Here is a 20,419-nt window from a genome sequence, read left to right as displayed (position 1 = left end):
ATCTCACATGATGAATCTTATAACTCCATGAAGGTCTGGAGTAATAATAATAATAGATGAAGTATTGTTTCAATCTGATGACTGATTAAAATGGATCAGGGTGATGTGTGAAATAATTTTTCTTTCTTTTTTTTTTTTTTTGAATAAAATAAAAATACATAAATCTGCTAATGCTCTTTATTCCCTTATAGGGAGTAGGTGAGATCAATTTATTTTAATTGTCTTCTGAATATTTTATATGTAGGTGGCCTCCTTATCAGTAGTTGACTGCAACGAGAATGGAGAATTATGTGAAGAATGCCTACTTGGCAATACCACATGTTCTATGTCAGCTACAGGTCATACTGGGTAAGTATATAAAAATAATTTTTAATATACTATACTTGGTAATTAATTTGGTTTCAGAATGACATAACCTAATTCTTTTTAAACTTAATTGTTAATCCAAAACAGATACGACTATTAGACGTGCTACTTTAATAGTATAGATGTGTGAAGGTTAGAAATGAAGGCATTTACTGGCCAGGGATCAAGAGTTGGATTGAGGACAGTATCTTACGTTTATTAGGTGTTGGTTCTCTGGTCAATTTTCTCTTTTTGCAGGATGATAAAGTTGAGGTTTTTCCGAAGCATGGAAAGGAAATTCAGGGCATATTTTTCTCTTAGCAAATGCCCGCCTGGTTGACCAAGTGTTTAGTGTATCTGTTCTCCAGCCAAAAGGCTGCAGGTTCGAATCCCACCGTGGGCTTGGATGTTTGTGATTGTCTGTGAAAATACTAGTGGTAGTGGTGGGCGGTAGGTAGCGTTGGTGTAGCTGTGGTTCATTGTAGTTGGTGGATTGTGGGTGGTGGAGCCAGAGAGTTGTAGACACCCTCCCTCGATGAGTCTTTGAACTCCCTTTAGGTGTCATGTAATAATAATAATCATAATAAAAGGTTTTTGAATAGAGTTTACATTGATATGTCCTCCTCTTTAATTCAGCAGTGCATGTTGCACATAGAAGATGATTTTACTTACCTCTGTAAAATAAAGCACACTCCAAACAGAAATAAATACAGAAGTTCTGTTATTTCATCAGCAGTCTTCTTTTCCTACCTGTTACCATTCTGTTCATATGGAACACTTTGAACCAGTACCCTTAAACTTTGCTAATCAAAAATTAGGTATATTATATAGTAGAGTAATAATAGAAGTTGATAAGGGGAATACATATATAGTATTTCTGGATTTTTGTGAGGGCATTTTGTAAACTGCAGTGTTTTAAATTCTGACAAGTAAGACTGGATGGCGGATTAGTGGACTCTATGGAATGCTGAGATAAGAGTATTAAACTACTGTGTGTGTGTGTGTGGAAATGTGTGGTGGAGCATTTCCAAAAGGGAAAAGAGTGGAAAGTTGGAGACCTATATGTAGAGACTGTTGAATGATTTGGGGAAGGAGATATTCAGTTTACTGATGATGCACAACTAGGAAAAAAGTTATCAAAATGTGGTTGGGTTGATGCGGTGTCCTTTGAAGAAGGATTTGAATTGGCTGGTGATTCTCACTTACATAAGTGAGGTTATTGATATCTGATATCAATATTAGTATACCTAAATGTAAAGTTTTGCTCTTAGGTATTCAGATGGATGGATAATAATTATTCATCCTTTGCTAATTTGCTGATGCATATCATCTACATTCTCACTTGTACACCAATGCAGCAACCAATGCACAAATTATAGCAGCAACCAATTATATATTTCCTGTTAATTTCTACCTCATACCAGATAGCCTCAAATGTACTTCCCTCTGTATCCCTGTCCTCCTGATGCTCTTCTCTTTGTCTTCAATTCTTTTGCTGTCATTAGCAGAACCCCCTCCACTGATTCTGTTCTCGCTGTCTGCCCTCTTTGAAAATACTATATCTCTTGCATTCTATCCCTATGACTATATCATCCTCTGTCAACCTCTCACTAATACTATAACTTATGGCCAAGTTGAACTACCAGTGCCAAACCCCCCCCCCCTTATGAATCTAATCCCTGAATGCTTCTGGGATTAGTATGCACAAACTGCTCATTTGCAGGACTTCAGTTTTTTTCAAAGGACTGATTCTTTATTTAGAGGAGATAGCATGTTCTGCATTGCAAGCCTGCAGAGGTTCATGGCACTCAGTGTAATTTGTATATTCTTTGTGATGAATGACAGCACATCTTCTGGACGATAAAATATAAGAAGAATAACAAAACACAGGTGCAAGGAATCTGGTAAAACCTCAGAAGGCCAAAGGGAAAAGCTTGTTCTTTGCCAATGAAATTATGAGGAAATCTTGTGGACATTTAAAAAGCTTCTTGAATATTAACCACCAAACTTGCCTTAATGTGTTTACACATCAATATTTGATGTGTAAACGTGGGTGTGAAGTATCCATTAAAGTTAATATAACCTTTGCATACTACAGGAATAATATGGATACAAAGCTTCTATTTTTGATATATTTTATCTGTGTGGCCATTTAGGTGATTAAGAGGCTTAAGTATTTTTGAATTATATTCAGATAAACCTTAGATAAAATGATGGAAATGTAATTAAGTTTTTGTGACAGGAAAGAAGATAAAGAGCTGCTGATGGCTTTGCTGATAAAAATTGAAAATGTCAGATAATTTATTTATATGACATTTTCGACTTGTTATAAAGGTACATATCCATATCCATATGTACCTTTATAACTGCATGTACCTTTATAACATGCAGTTATAAAGGTACATAAGTCAAAATAAATATATAAAAAGAAGTGACAAACAATTAGAATAAAACAGAGACACTGATACTTTCAACAAACAAAACACTTATAGGTTAAGATCAAGTGGTCTGATCCAGTCTATAATAGGTGGTGTCGTCTCTAGGAAGTCATTTTTTGACCTATGTATGCACGAGGACTGCATTCAGTAGAGATGTGGTGGATTGATTGATTCGGGTGGCCACAGTCACATTCCGGTGAGGGAATTTTTCCCCACTTGTGCAGAGAGTTTGCACATCTTCCATGTCCGGTGCAAATCCTGTTCAGCATTGTCCACGTCTTTCGGCTGAGTTACATACCCGGGATATTGAGACGATGCCTATCAAACCAAGTTTGGAGTTAAGCATTGGTATTTATGCTCCACGTTTGTTTCCACTGCTCTTTGGAATTGTAGTTGGTCGTTCTCAGGTGTTTAGCTTCACTGGTGATGTGATAGGCTGGTGATTCTCACTTACATAAGTGAGGATATTGATATCTGATTTCCAATATACTGTGTCAGATAATGAGGATAACTTAAAATGTTATATTTCCTGAAGTAGCAAGGCCTCATTAGAACATAGGAAACATGATGAAGGTTTGGATATTGTCAGATTTCTGACATGAATTTTAATGAAAACCATGCATGACCTTTGTGTGTGTGTGCGTGCGTGCGTGCGTGCACATACGTGCATTATACCTGCATGTGTGCAATAGATCAAAAATTGAAGTCCTCTATCTGGTTGAAGAATCATGAAATCTAAAAACAAAGGTAAATGAAAGTTTTTCCTCTGTTTCTAAAATGATCCATATCCTTGGATGGATAGCATTAATCTTTGAAACAAATTCATGGATTTCCAATATACTGTGTCAAAATAGCCAATATATCATCAACATACATATCGCTACCAAACTGTAGGCCATAAAAGAATGCAATGATCAAGGTACTGCCGAAATGAGGAAAATAAATTTTACCAGCAAATAGAGGTCAGAGCTGCTTCTCTTAACTGTGCCCTATATATAGTGGTAAAACTTATTCTGGTATGTAAAATAGCCAGAATGAATGAATGATGAAACCAAACAATAAATTGATAGTTTTCTCTAAAAGTATGTTAGTAAATAGGGAGCCTCTATATCCAAACTGATTAGTATGCTAGAAGGACAAGTCCACTGATTTTGTTTTTAAAATCTATTGTTGCTCTTAATGCCACAAGATAATTATCTATGCAGGCAGGGAGCAAAAGGAAAGAGCTGCTAAGAGAATTTATAAGTGGGAAAATCAGTACATTTATTCACAGGTCTTACAGAAATTTTGGAATTATAAGACTTTCCTTTTGTCCACACACAGAAGTTCGTAACTTTTTCTTCAGTTCTTCATCCTGACAAGAGAAGCTGTACATCTATAAGACTGTCATCATCATCATCAAATTCCTGACATTTACTCTCAAGGGGGTGTACAAGATATGATAGTACTATAAGACTGCTTAGTCTATTAATCTGACCTGGATAGAAACCATTGGTCACACTACTAACTCCCACCCTAGCTGCTGTATCACATTGACATTTTGGATAACCCTGTATCTTCTGTCTAACAGTTCTGTTGCATTAGATGCCTGATTTTCCAGAGCAACAATGTTCCATATCATAAAGCCAGGATTGCAAGCATCTAGTTTAAAGAAAATTAAGTCTCATAATTGACTTAATGTTGATCTAAATAATATAGAACAATTTTGGGGCAACTGAAAAATACTGAAACCTGGTGAATCTAGAATTTCATATTTTGTCTGTTGCAGTATCACTAAACTAAAGGAGAACTAGCACTAGATTTTAGTTGCATGATGTCGTGAACAGAGCTGAAGCACTTTCAAAAGGTGTTTGCTGTTCTTCAATGTCAGTCATGGTTGGTAGGAAGAAAGGAGTAGGATGTGATAGAAATATATAAGTTACTAAAAGGATTTTATAGGATTGATGCAAAAACTTTTTTCATTACATCATAAGAAAGGAGGAAATGGGATTGTTCTTTTTCTCTCCTTTCTTGTATATCTATGGCAGTTGCACAGGAATGTAGTTAGCAAGGACATGAAGACTAGATCTGTTTGATTGGAGAGCGGTGAATGAGTGAAATGGATTTTACAGGAAATTGAGTAGTTTTGTCGGTGAATTAGTTTAAGCAGTGGTATTAAGAGGTATTGTGTGAATAATGATTTGTGTAGCCTCTTGCAATGAGTTTTCAGTCTCCATGATGCCCATGTAATAACATATCTTTAGCCTGAATATATTATGATTAATATGTCCTCATGTTATGAATTTCTTTATTAGAATTAATTTCCTAGTACTAGTGTCTTAATACTTTTGAGACGATAGTGTAATTCAGAATCAGTAATAGTTGCAGATGTTTTGAATAGATTGAAATTCTCAGCTTGTATATGTACCTCTACTACTACTAGACAGAGTTATGATGGGGTAATGGACTTCACTGAGATCCAAGTAATACAACAGTTTCCAATTTAGAGAGTCATTGATAGAATTAGGTTATCTCATTTACTTTTTTAAAATATTCTAATTATTTTCTTTTTCAGATTTTGATAAAAAAAACCCAAATCAAATACACATTTATTACATTTCTCTGTATTTAGCACACTCAATTTTAACAACAATCCTCTTTATGTGGGAGGAGTTCCTTCTGTTGAGCCTCTTTTGGAACGTCCTAGTCAGGTAACTACAGATGATTTTGTTGGATGCTTGCGTGGTGTGTCACTAGATGGTCGAATCCTTGATCTTGCTGCTCCTGTGAAATCTGTGCACACTACATCCACTTGTGGACGAAAAAAGTCTCCTTGTGCTGGAACATCATGTGGAGAAGGCAGTACATGTGTAGATCAGTGGTTCACTTCTTCTTGTGCTTGTCCCAGTGGTGTTATTGCTCCAAGCTGCTCAGAATGTAAGATTTTCTTATACTTTGTGCACAAGTATAAAAAATTAATTATAATAAGATGAAATGTATTTTCCACCTTAAAGTTTTTTTTCATATGCACATTTTGAATGTTTAAATGTAACAAACAAGTATATATATATATATATATATGTGGCGATTAGTTTTTACTCGGTTGTTATACATTTCAAAAAATAGATTTAATGACTCCAAGACCGAGATAACATATAAAGATTTTAATGATAAATACTACTAGTTTCGGCATATAGCAGCCTTCTTCAGGTATTTATAAAGGAAAGGAATACTAATAAACATTGAATTATTTAAATAAACAAACTGGAAATTACAGGTACAAATTGCCTCACATAATCGATACATAAAAACGTTGTATTTTTCAAGTTGTTCCAACTGGCGTGCCATTGTTTGTTGCAATTGTGCGTGCAAGTTCACGTGAACGCCAATATTGAATAACTGCAGCATGGCTATCTGGGATGTTATAACTTAAATTATTATTTAAGTGGACCGGGTTCAGTAGGATTTCCCGTGATTCTACGATTTTTCTTTCAAACTCATCTTCACAGCGAAAAATATTTTCTGATCTATTCCAGCATACAGAGTGGCTTTGTTGGTCATCATTAGGATTATTTGAAAAAAGAACATGACTGGATAAAGCAGTTGCATGAGATCTTTTGTATGAGATGTCTCTCTTATGCTCTTCTATGCGTTGTTCAATAGATTTGTTAGTTTGACCAAAGTATGGGATATTGCAATCACACCACAATTTATATACTCCAGGGTACTTAAGGTTGTGATGAGTAGGTTTTGGATGGCTGATTAGAGAGCGGATTTTTGGAAGTGTGGTGAAGAAGGTCCTGATATTATATTTTTTAAGGACTTTAGCTATTTTCTTAGAGACTGTGCTAATGTATGGAATAGAGATGCTACCTTTAAAATTAATAGTCTCTGTTGTGCACTGCTTAGGAGGGTTCAGAAGAAGTTTCTTAATTGTTTTTTCAGAGTATCCATTTTGTTTAAAAATAAGAGTGAGGTGATTCATTTCTTTTTGTAGTTCATCTTGTTCATTTAAGAGAGAACGTGCTCTGTGTCCTAAGGTAGATATAATTCCAAGTTTTTGTGGTGGAAAATGATGAGAAAGATTATGCAGATATCTATTGGTATGCGTAGGTTTTCTAAAAACACCACAGATTTTGTTTCTCATATTAAAGATATTCCCATCGATGATAATGATATTCTAGCTAGTTTGGACATTATATCTTTATTTACTAACGTTCCTACGAACGAGGTACTTACATTACTACAGGATAAATTATCCAAAAAAATGTTCACTTTATTAAAACATTGCATTCATTCTGGTTACTTCAGATATAAGGACTCCATTTACCAACAAAAACAAGGCCTGGCAATGGGCAACCCTTTGTCCCCTGTGCTAGCTAACATCTTCCTTGAAGACTTTGAAAAGAAAGCCATATCTTCCTTCTCATTTAAACCAAAAGTTTGGAAAAGATATGTTGATGATATATTCATTATTTGGAATCACGGGCACACAGCTCTCACAGATTTTCTTCGTCATCTAAACATCCAACATCCTAATATAAAATTTACTGCTGATATAGAAAATAATAACTCTTTACCTTTTTTGGATGTTATGCTTACACGATACTCTGAAAGATTAAAAATCTCTATGTACAGAAAACCTACGCATACCAATAGATATCTGCATAATCTTTCTCATCATTTTCCACCACAAAAACTTGGAATTATATCTACCTTAGGACACAGAGCACGTTCTCTCTTAAATGAACAAGATGAACTACAAAAAGAAATGAATCACCTCACTCTTATTTTTAAACAAAATGGATACTCTGAAAAAACAATTAAGAAACTTCTTCTGAACCCTCCTAAGCAGTGCACAACAGAGACTATTAATTTTAAAGGTAGCATCTCTATTCCATACATTAGCACAGTCTCTAAGAAAATAGCTAAAGTCCTTAAAAAAATATAATATCAGGACCTTCTTCACCACACTTCCAAAAATCCGCTCTCTAATCAGCCATCCAAAACCTACTCATCACAACCTTAAGTACCCTGGAGTATATAAATTGTGGTGTGATTGCAATATCCCATACTTTGGTCAAACTAACAAATCTATTGAACAACGCATAGAAGAGCATAAGAGAGACATCTCATACAAAAGATCTCATGCAACTGCTTTATCCAGTCATGTTCTTTTTTCAAATAATCCTAATGATGACCAACAAAGCCACTCTGTATGCTGGAATAGATCAGAAAATATTTTTCGCTGTGAAGATGAGTTTGAAAGAAAAATCGTAGAATCACGGGAAATCCTACTGAACCCGGTCCACTTAAATAATAATTTAAGTTATAACATCCCAGATAGCCATGCTGCAGTTATTCAATATTGGCGTTCACGTGAACTTGCACGCACAATTGCAACAAACAATGGCACGCCAGTTGGAACAACTTGAAAAATACAACGTTTTTATGTATCGATTATGTGAGGCAATTTGTACCTGTAATTTCCAGTTTGTTTATTTAAATAATTCAATGTTTATTAGTATTCCTTTCCTTTATAAATACCTGAAGAAGGCTGCTATATGCCGAAACTAGTAGTATTTATCATTAAAATCTTTATATGTTATCTCGGTCTTGGAGTCATTAAATCTATTTTTTGAAATATATATATATATATATATATGGTAAAATACTGTTACTCACAATTTAAAAAAAAAAATAATTATTTAGATTATTAATCACAATTCAGATGATTTTTTTTTCCTTTTGTCAAAACTCAGACAGATAATGAATATGTTTCACTAATCAGATTGTAATTCTATGATAGATTAAACATTTTATCCAGATTTTTAGAAATCCTCTTCATGAACATATCCATGATATTTCTGCCCTGCGATTCTGTATCATGGAATATCAGATAAACTCTTTATACATGATGATCAAGGGGTTAATCTTAGTAGTAAAAATTAACCGGCTCTTAAGAAATCATTACCTATTTTCTGGAATCTACTTTCAGTAGATATAGAGAAAGATATTAGTCAAACATATGATTGCATTAATATCAGGTGACTGAAATAAATAATTTGTGCAGTTTTTAGGATAAAATTAATGCATCATCATCGTCATCATCATCAAAATTCCTGCCGTGTACAGGATATGATAGTACTACATGAAAAATTTACATCATTGCTAACTTCCTATCTACAATTTTCCTCCAAATTAGTCTGTTACCTTGTCAAGACTCCATCATTACCAGATTTTATATTTCTATCGTCTAAGGCACTTTGTACCGTATCAATCCAGCTATATCTTGGTCTTCCTCTGGGTCGTTTTCCTGCCAACTTGGCAGAGAACACTTGTTTTGCTAATCTTTCCTCGCACATTCTGTTTAAGTGACCATACCACCTGAGATTACCTCTGCTAACGTATTCCTGGATGCTGGCAATGTCAAGTTCTTTCCTAATATTCTCGTTTTTAATATGATATTGCCATTGATGCCATCTGTTCACGCCTCTAATCTTTCTCAGGACTCTCATATCTGTGGTCTCTAGTCTTTGGTCAAGTGTTTTACTTCTGACCCAGCTCTCAGATCCATAAGTTAAAATTGGTTTGAACACTGTCTTGTATATAGCTAATTTAGTGTTCCGACTAATTTCTCTCTTATTCCATATGAATTTATTCAATTGACTTCCTACCAGCTTTATTGATTCTGTTGTCTCTTTCCATATTTAATTTACCATCTTCACTAAAAATCATGCCTAAGTAGCTGAAATTATTATTATTATTAATATTATTATTATTATTCAGGCCTCCATGGAGTCAAAAGACTCATTGTGGGAGGTCCTTCCTAAGAACATAAAGTCTGTCAAGACTCATCGAGGGGAGGTCCCCCCTAAGAAACACAAAGTCTATCATACCACTCCTTAAACTCATTGACCGTCCTCGCCCTCACCACTCTATCAGGCAATGCATTCCACGGCTCAACCACCCTCCATGCAAAGAAACCACTCCTCACCCTCTTGCTCGCAGTTTCCTTTCGTAACTTCCAGGGATGGCCTCTTGTCATCACTCCTTCCCGCTGTTCAACCAAGTGAAAGAACTCCCCAGTGTCAACCCTGTAACCACCTCTCAACAGTTTAAAAGTCTCAATCATATCACCTCTCCTTCTTCTATCTGCCAAACTCTGCAGTCCACATTCCCTCAGCCGATTTTCATAACTATCCTTGTACAGTCCTGAGACCATCTTTGTCATCCGTCTTTGTATCTTTTCCACAGTTAATTTATCCCCTTCAAATCCTGGGGACCAAATCTGAGAACAGTAGTCCAAGTGTGGTCTGATCAGAGACTTATACAACGGAATGATAACCCTCTTATCTCTGCAGGTCAGTGTCCTTCTCATAATTGCAGCAATCCTCTGTGTTACCTTCACCACCTTTGCAATGTGTCTCCTAAACTTCAGGTTTCTATCAATCATCAACCCCAGATCTCTTGTCTCCCCAACTTCCTCCAGTATAACTCCTCCCATAGAGTATGCAGCATCCCATTGATGTTTCCCAAACCTCAAGACCTTACATTTTGCTGCATTAAACTGACTCCCCCATTCATTTGCCCATCTATCTAGCTTATCCAAATCCTCTTGCAGGGCTACCACATCTGCACTATTATTAATAATCCTTCCCAGCTTCGCATCATCTGCAAACAACTGAATATGCCCTTGCAATCCACTGGCAATGTCATTAATATAAAGGTTAAACAATATAGGTCCTAGTACTGAGCCCTGTGGGACCCCACTTGTAACCTTCTGTCTCCGTGAAACTGCTCCACCATACACAACTCTCTGATACATATCAGACAGCTAATCCTGAATCCAGTTGACCAATCTGACATCCAGACCCATGTGTTACAACTTAAATATCAGCTTATCATGTGGAACCCATTCAAATGCCTTTGCTAAGTCTAAGAAAATTGCAGTATGTGCCTTTCCCTCATCTAATGTTCATCATCATCATCATCATCATCAAATTCCTGCCATGTACCCTCAAGGGGTGTACAGGATATGACAGTACTACATGAAAAAATTACATCATTACTAACTTCCTATCTACAATTTTCCTCCAAATCAGTCTGTTACTTGTCAAGACTCCAACATTATCAGATCTTATATTTCTATCGTCTAAGGCACTTTTTACTGTATCAATCCACCCATATCATGGTTTCCCTCTGGGTCTTTTCCCTACCAACCTGGCAGAGAACACTTGTTTTGCTAATCTTTCCTCTCCCATTCTATTTAAGTGACCATACCACCTGAGATTAGCTCTGCTAACGCATTCCTGGATGCTGACAATGTCAAGTTCTTTCCTAATATCCTCATTTTTAATATGATATTGCCATTGATGGCATCTGTTCACGCCTCTAATCTTTCTCAGGACACTCATATCTGTGGTCACTAGTCTTTGGTCAAGTGTTTTACTTCTGACCCAGCTCTCAGATCCATAAGTTAAAACTGGTTTGAACACTGTCTTGTATACAGCTAATTTAGTGTTCCGACTAATTTCTCTCTTATTCCATATGAATTTATTAAATTGACTTCCCACCATACCAGCTTTGCTGATTCTGTTGTCTATTTCTATATTTAATTTACCATCTTCAGTAAAAATCGTGCCTAAGTAGCTGAAATGTTTTACTTGTTCCACAGGTTCTCCATTCACAACACAGTTGACATTTTCAATGATTCTGCCTATTTTCATTGTCTTTGTCTTTTTATTGCTGACCTTCATACCATATCTATTACAACAGCAATTGAATTTAGTCAGAGAATCTTGCAGACTTGTAGCAGATTTATTTAGAAGTATAACATCATCCACATAAAGCAAAGAGCTGACATTAACATCTCCAATTTTGATATCATGTTTAATACCACTTTCCTTCATAATGTGATCCATATAGATAATGAATAACAGAGGGGATAATGTACATCCTTGTCTCACACCAGATTTAACATTAAACCATCTTCCTGTACTTCCTTCAATTCTAACTGCTGACTTACAACTCAAATAAAGACTAAGTATTGCTTGATATAATGTCCCATTGACACCATATAACTGCAGCGTATTGAACAGCTTCTCTCTTGGCACCTTGTCATATGCCTTTTCCAAATCGACAAAACTTAAATACAGATCTTTGTTATATTCCCTTGCTTTCTCGACTATTTGTCGTAAAGTGAAGATCTGATCCTGACAGCCTCTATTTGGCCTGAATCCAGCTTGTTCTTCACCAAGCTTTTCTTCCACAATTCTTCTCAACCGTTTCTCAAGTATAATTGCATAGACAGGAACACTCAGTAGGGAAATACCTCTGTAATTCTCACATTCAGTTTTATTTCCCTTTTTATATATGGGTACTATGAGATCTCTACTCCAATCATCTGGAATTCGTCCCTCTGTCCAGGCTTTCTGAACTATGCAGTACAGCCACTATAAGACTTTTATACCACGATACTTCAGCATTTCTGGTCGAATATCATCTGCTGCCTTTCCACATTTCAAGCCTTTGATGGCTTTTTCTACTTCAAGCATGGATATGTATTCCTCACTGCATGCCTGGTCAGTGTTTTTTATCACTGTGCTGTCATCACTGCTTGTTTCATTTAGCAGTTTTTCAAAATAATTACTCCATACTTCAAGGATATCCTTTTCTACCTTTTTCATGTCACCTTTATCATCTCTAACTCCTTTTACAGCACTCTTTCCTCCATTCCTAAGCTTCTTCAACAACCTCCAGAATATTTTGCCACCTTCTTGATATTTATTTTCTATATTCTTGCCAAAGTCCTCCCATGACTTTTGTTTAGCTAGTTTTACACACTGTTTAGCTTTCTTACATTTTTCTCTGTATTCTGTAAGAGTAAAAGCTGACTTATTTGCAGGAACTTTTGATATGCTTTCTTTTTTCCTTCACTGCCTCTTTAACTTCCAGTGTCCACCAGGGAGTTCTGATTTTTTTATCCTCGCACACAACCTCACCACATGCCTCTCTGGCAGAATCAATCAATGTTTTCTTCAGAGTTTGCCACTGAATCTCCAAGGTTTGATTCCTGTTCTCAAACTCTTTCATTTTTTCTTCAATAATCTTTCTGTATTTTAGTCTACAGTTCACATCTGAGAGCTGCTCAACTTTTATTCGCTTTAAAACTTTCTTACATGTTATTCTTTTCAATATGAAATTCAGTTTTAACCTGCTCAAGACTAAATAGTGATCACTTCCAATTTCAAATCCTCTGTTCACTCTGGTGTCATGCACCATGGAGAAAACATCACTATCAACAATAACATAGTCAATGAGACTTTTCTTATTCCTTGCCTCTTCTCTCCATGTGAATTTATGCACATTTTTATGTTGGAATATGGTGTTAGTAATAAATAGTCCATGTCCTGAGCAGAAATCCCACAGATATTTGCCATTATTATTAGCTTTGCTCTATTCTCCAAATTTTCCCAAAATATTTTTGTATGTCTCACAATCATTTGCTATTTAGATCCCCAACAAGGACCAGCTTTTCCTTTTTCATTGTGTCAGTTGCTTTTTCTAAAGCGTCAAAAAATTCCTCCACTTCTACCTTAGTAGAACCTTCTGTGGGACCATAGGCACAAATAAGCCTCATTGTCCAGTTCCCCATTCTCATATTTGCCCACATAACTCTACTTGAGACTGACTGCCATTCAAAAAGATTAGCCTTGTATTTTGTGTTGAATACTATGGCTACTCCTTCTTTTCCTTGATTGTCATTGCCTGAATATAACATTTTGTATTTATTGCTCAGAAAAATCTCACCAGTTTTGGTCTTTTTTGTTTGAGTCACCCCTATTATGTCGATCTGGTACTTATCTAATTCCTCAGCTAGCTCCATTTCTTTGCCATTCAGGCTTCTTACGTTGATAGTACCGATCTTTAACTCTGGCGATGTTGAGTTAGGGTTTGTTTTCAGATTTGTTCCAGTAGCTGACTTTTCGCTGTTCGCCATGGTTCCCTGGCGAAAAAACGGGGGTCTTGTTTATCCGGGCTACTCCCCAGTCGGCATGAAATTCTGTCATGTTGTACCATCACTTCTATCATTTGGTTTAAACCAATAAGAATACAATTTGGTCGGCTAAATCCCAAATTGCCAACCCAACAGGGTTCACCACAAGAAGGTGAGGATTGGACATTAGGTCAGATGCTCTGGTCGGTTCTCCGCATTCCTTGAAAGGCTATGTGGAGGTCTCCTCTCAGTTATACAGCTTTGATCCTTAAGCACTCCTCATCTAATGTTCTTGTAATTTTATTATAAAAGGCTAGCATATTGCTAAAACAAGAACGCCCTTTCACAAATCCATGTTGACTCTCACAGATAACATTACCCTCATCTGCCCAGTGCTGTATATGGTCCCTCACTACTTTCTCCAAGATCTTAACAACTACTGATGACACACAGAATGGTCTATAATTACACACTTCCAGTCTGTTACCACCCTTATGCAATGGCACTATCTTACCTTCCTTCCATTCCCTGGGCACCTTTGCCAAAGCCAGACTTTCATTGAAAAGCCAGGTTAAAGGCACTGACAGTTCCCTAGCACATTCTCTCAAAACTCGTGGAGAAATACCATCCAGTCCAAAAGCTTTATTGACATCCAGAATTCTCAGTATCTGAAACACACTCTCCTCTTGTACCTCTAAACCTTTACCCTGCCCTATCCCCCTAGCATTAAAACTGACTCCTCCAGGATGAAATACTCCAATAAAGTGTTTATTGAACAATTCCACTATGTCCTCTGCATCAGTCACTCTATTCCCATTTTTATCCCACAATATCATTCTTCCACAGTCATTTCTCCTCCTACTGGCCACTTAGCTAAAAAATTCCCTAGGATTTTCTTTGGATCTTAGGGCCAATCTCCTCTCATATTCCAGTTTCGCTTTCCTTACCACACTAGTCACTCTTGTGGCCTGTGTCTTATATTCTTCATGCATCCTCTCTTCACCTGTCTCTTTATATCTCTTCCATAGCCTCTTTTTCACATGCAATTCCTGTTTAATATTGTTTGTCATCCACTTTACTTCAAATTGTGTCCTCTTCTTCACTCGTGGTATACAACTTACCATTGCTGCTAACAAATATTCTTTCACAATTTCCCACATACTAACGATATCCCGGCCTTCCAATTCCTATCTCCATGAAACTTCCCGAAGTTGACGTCTAAGACTATTATAATCACCTGCATTATAATTCCACATAAGTTCTTGTCTCTTTGATACTCCTGCATGTCTATTCATTTTCCAAGTCAAAACCATATGGTCACTCTCTCCAACTGGTGGGAGAGATGTCATCTCAGTTATTATCAACTCTTCTGGTGCTATAACCAAATCTAAAACTCTTGAACCTCTTGTTCCCTCTGTTACATGTTGCCTAAGACATTTGTCCATCACGAATTCTAGAAATTACATTCCGCTATTGCTATATGCATCTTCCTCTCTCCAATTTATACTACTGTAGTTAAAATCTCCCGTAACAATCATTCTTCTTGCACTTGCCAAACTTAGCTGTCTAAACATCTCCTGGTCCCCATCCTCCGTGCTCCTGGGTCTGTAGCAACACCCCCACTAAATATCCTGTCTTGCCTACCTCTACCTCACACCATATGCTCTCAAAATCATTTGTCTCACTTCCTTCCAAAGCCTCCACTCTTAGAGGACATAGGTCATCACTTATCATAAGCAGTACCCCACCACCACGCTTTACCCTCCTATCCTGACGAAAAATGCTATACCCAGCGACTTCTATTCCTGTTATTATATTCCCTTCTGTCAACCACGTCTCAGTGATCCCAATAATTTTTGGCCAGGTTGATGCTATCTGCGCCACCAATTCCTGTCCCTTATTCCGGATACTCCTGGCATTAGTATAAAGCATATAAATGCCATTGTTTCTATACCCAGCATTATCCCTTCTAGACTCCACTGGGCTCAGTGTTACCTGACATCGTTTCCCTTCTCCCAAGTATCCATTCCCACAAGAGGCCACCCCTGCTATCATCCTCCCTGGGACACACTGACTCTTTCAGAACAGCAATTTCTCCAGATGGCTAAGTCCTTCCTCATTCAAATGTAAACTGTCTCTCGCATACAATTCCTCTCTTTCCTTAAATGCACTCCAAGCATCCACATATACCAGTCCTCTCTTGTCACACATTCTTGCTATTATGCCATTCAATATCACTGCTCTTCTGCTCAGCTCATCATTATCATACGTAGGCAACACACACACATTATTTTTCCTCTCTCTGTCTTCTTCCGTACAGTCTCAAGCAAAAACCTCACGTCTCTCGCTGCCCGACTTACATTACCACTCAAGCCATTCATTCCTACCATCACAATCATCTCATCCACCCTTTCACCTCTCTTAATTGCCATAGCCACCCTTTCTATTGTTCCTCCTGGCAAACACTCCTCACGCATCCTATCTTGAACACCACGGATCATTGAGTCACAATACATTATACCTCTTACCATTCCCTCTCTCCTATTGTTTCCATTCTCTCCTCTTCTTTCATTCCCATAGGTCTCTCTCATTCCCTCTCCTCTACTGCTATTCTCTCTTCTAGCATTCCCATATCTCTCTCTCTCCTACTGTTTCCATTCTCTCCTCTTCTAGCACTCCCATACAGCTCTCTCATTCCCTCTCTTCTACTGTTTCCATTTTCTCCACTTCTAGCACTTCCATATCCCTCTCTCATTCCGTCTCTCCTACTGTTTTCATCCTCTCGTCTGCTAGCATTCCCATACCTCTCACTCATTCCCTCTCTTCTACTGTTTCCATTCTCTCCTCTTTTAGCACCCCCATATCTCTCACTCATTCCCTCTCTCCTACTGTTTCCATTTTCTCCACTTCTAGCACTTCCATATCCCTTTCTCATTCTGTCTCTCCTACTGTTTCCATCCTCTCGTCTGCTAGCATTCCCATACCTCTCACTCATTCCCTCTCTTCTACTGTTTCCATTTTCTCCTCTTCTAGCACCCCCATATCTCTCACTCATACTCCCTAAATTCTCTCTCTCTCCTACTCTGATTCTCCTTGCATTTATCTCTTCCATTCTCCTAATCTTATCTTTCATACTTCTGCTCTCATTCACAAAATATTCCACCTCCTCTTTCAACTCATCTATCTCCCTCTGCAGGTCAGTCACTCTTAATCTAAATTCACTCTCCCAAACAAAACCATCTCCTAAACTTTCACAGTCACTCACCCCTTCCACACTATCAACTATTTTTTTCTCATTCATATATATCTTTTTTTCATTCTCTCCTATCACACTACTTGTCTTCCTACATTCATTCCCAGTTCCTGGAGCAACAGAGTCAGATATCGATATTTCTAATGCACTTATTTCCTCCAACTACCTGCATTTTGCGCATATACGCTCTCCGCTCTCTTTCACAATCCACATATCTAATTCCCGAGACGCATACATGCCGCAAGTACTGCATGCCACAAAGTCCCTTATGATATTGCTAATAATTGAGTTCTTAAATGGCGGAGGACTTGGCGATACGCCACTTGCGACTGCTGCTGAATCCGTCATCATTCCTTGCTGCCGAGTAGCGTAATCGTTAATTATCCAATTAATAAATTCTGTTAAATAAATAGAAAAAAAGGACAAACAATTACAAGCAAAACAAAACATTTAAGTACACTAAATAACATGAAATATAACTAAATACAGTAATGAAAACTTAGCTTCGTTTTGTCTTCCACCGTTATGCATTCGATTCCGAAGGTAACCAAAATATATTATATCGCGACAGCAACTAACTTCCAAAAAACAAACCACTGAAGTACACTCATATTCAGAGAAATGATTTAGCACTCAAAAACGAAGAAAAACGGGAAAAAAACGGACTATTCACCAATTAAAAATCACTTTCTTCTACACAGCTCAAATTCACCGCCACATGTTACGGCGACGCTAGCACTGATGTTTTACTTGTTCCACAGGTTCTCCATTCACAACACAGTTGACATTTTCAATGATACTGCCTATTTTCATTGTTTTTGTCTTTTTATTGCTGACCATACCATATCTATTACAACAGTTATTCAATTTAGTCAGAGAATCTTGCAGACTTGTAGCAGATTTATTTAGAAGTATAACATCGTTCGCATAAAGCAAAGAGCTGACATTAACATCTCCAATTTTGATATCATGTTTAATACCACTTTCCTTCATAATGTGATCCATATAGATAATGAATAACAGAGGGAATAATGTACATCCTTGTCTCACACCAGATTTAACATTAAATCATCTTCCTGTACTTCCTTTAATTTGAACTGCTGACTTACAACTCAAATAAAGACTAAGTATTGCTTTATATAATGCCCCATTGACACCATATAACTGAAGCATATTGAATAGCTTCTCTCTTGACACCTTGTCATACGCCTTTTCCAAATCGACAAAACTTAAATACAGATCTTTGTTATATTCCCATGATTTCTCCACTATTTGTCGTAAAGTGAAGATCTGATCCTGACAGCCTCTATTTGACCTGAATCCAGCTTGTTCTTCACCAAGCTTCTTTTCCACAATTCTTCTCGACTGTTTCTCAAGTATACTTGCATATATCTTACCAGGAACACTCAGTAGAGATATACCTCTGTAATTCTCAGATTCAGTTTTATTTCCCTTTTTATATATGGGTACTATGAGAGCTCTACTCCAATCGTCTGGAATTCTTCCCTCTCTCCAGGCATTCTGAACTATGCAGTACAGCCACTATAAGACTTTTATACCACGATACTTCAGCATTTCTGGTCGAATATCATCTACTTCTGCTGCCTTTCCACATTTCAAGCCTTTGATGGCTTTTTCTACTTTAAGTATGGATATGTATTCCTGACTGCATGCCTGGTCAGTGTTTTTTACCACTGTGCTGTAATCACTGATTCTTTCATTTAGCAGTTTTTCAAAGTAATTACTCCATACTTGAAGGATATCTTTTTTTCCCGTTTTCATGTCACCTTTATCATCTCCAGAATATTTTGCCACCTTCTTGATATTTATTTTCTATGTTCTTGCCAAAGTCCTCTCATGACTTTTGTTTAGCTGGTTTTACACAGTGTTTAGCTTTCTTACATTTGTCTCTGTATTCTCTAAGAGCACAAGTTGACTTATTTGCCAGGAACTTTTGATATGTTTTTTTCTTTTCCTTCACTGCCTTTTTAACTTCCTGTGTCCACCATGGAGTTCTGATTTTTCTATCCTTGCAGACAACCTCACCACATGCCTCTCTGGTTGAATCAAACAGGGTTTTCTTCAAGGCTTGCCACTGAATCTCCAAGGTTTGGTTCCTGTTCTCAAACTCTTTCATTTTTTCTTCAATAATCTTTGTGTATTTTAGTCTACAGTTCACATCTGAGAGCTGCTCAACTTTCATTCGCTTTAAAACTTTCTTACATGTCATCTTTTCGATATGAAATTCAGTTTTATCCTACTCAAGACTAAATAGTGATCCCTTCCAATTTCAAATCCTCTGTACACTCTGGTGTCCTGCACCATGGAGAAAACATCACTATCAACAATAATATAGTCAATGAGACTTTTCTTATTCCTTGCCTCTTCTCTCCATGTGAATTTATGCACATTTTTATGTTGGAATATGGTGTTAGTAATAACCAGTCCATGTCCTGAGCAGAAATCCAACAAGTATTTGCCATTATTATTAGCTTTTCTCTTTTCTCCAAATTTTCCCAAAATATTTTTGTATGTCTGACAATCATTTCCTCAGCTATTTAGATTCCCAACAAGGACCAACTTTTCCTTTTTCATTGTGTAATTTGCTTTCTCTAAAAATCAAAAAATTCCTCCACTTCTACCTTAGTAGAACCTTCTGTGGGACCATAGGCACAAATAAGTCTCATTGTCCAGTTCCCCATACTGATATTTGCCCACATCACTCTACTTGAGACTGCCTGCCATTCAAGAAGATTAGCCTCATATTTTGTGTTGAATACTATGGCTACTCCTTCTTTTCCTTGATTGTCATTTCCTGAATATAATATTTTGTATTTATTGCTCAAAAAGATCTCACCAGTTTTTGTCTTTTTTGTTTCAGTCACCCCTATTATATCGATCTGGTACTTATCTAATTCCTCTGCTAGCTTCATTTCTTTGCCATTCAGGCTTCTTATGTTGATAGTACCGATCTTTAACTCTGGTGATGTTGTGTTGGGGTGTGTTTTCAGATTTGTTCCAGTAGCTGACTTTTTGCTGTTTGCCCTGGTTCCCTGACGAAAACAACGGGGGCCTTTTTTAAACGGGCAACTCCCCAGCCGGCATGAAATTTTGTCACGTTGTACCATCATTTTGTATTTTGGTTTAATCAATAGGAATACAATTTGGTCGGCTAAATCCCAAATTGCCAGCCCATCCTCGTTCGTTCAGTATCCAGCTAGATACCCAACAGGGTGCACCATGAGAAGGTGAGGATTGGACATTAGGGCAGAAGCCCTGGTCGGTTTCAGAAAAATAACAAATGCTCAACCAATAATCTCTATTTTTCTAATGAAATATAACTTTATACTCATATCCCATATAAAATTCCCAATGTTTAAAAATAAAAAAATCATTACAGCCTAT

General features: G+C 37.0%; 1 protein-coding gene across 1 annotated transcript in view; it reads left to right on the top strand.

The window, feature by feature from the left end:
- The window catches only part of LOC150105724 (cadherin-related tumor suppressor-like), a 72,893-nt gene that overhangs the window by 34,338 nt on the left and 18,136 nt on the right, over nt 1-20,419 (top strand). The window contains exons 5-6 of the mRNA XM_090394538.1: nt 245-348; nt 5,395-5,699. Of these exons, the coding sequence (XP_090250664.1) occupies nt 245-348; nt 5,395-5,699 (409 nt within the window). The remainder of the gene's footprint in view (nt 1-244; nt 349-5,394; nt 5,700-20,419) is intronic.

This window comes from Typopeltis vanoorti, chromosome 6 (assembly GCF_054136105.1).
Source record: "Typopeltis vanoorti isolate ZY-2024b chromosome 6, IOZ_Tvanoo_1.0, whole genome shotgun sequence".
Taxonomy (NCBI): Eukaryota; Metazoa; Arthropoda; class Arachnida; order Uropygi; family Thelyphonidae; genus Typopeltis; species Typopeltis vanoorti.
This window is presented reverse-complemented; position numbering and strand designations above follow the sequence as displayed.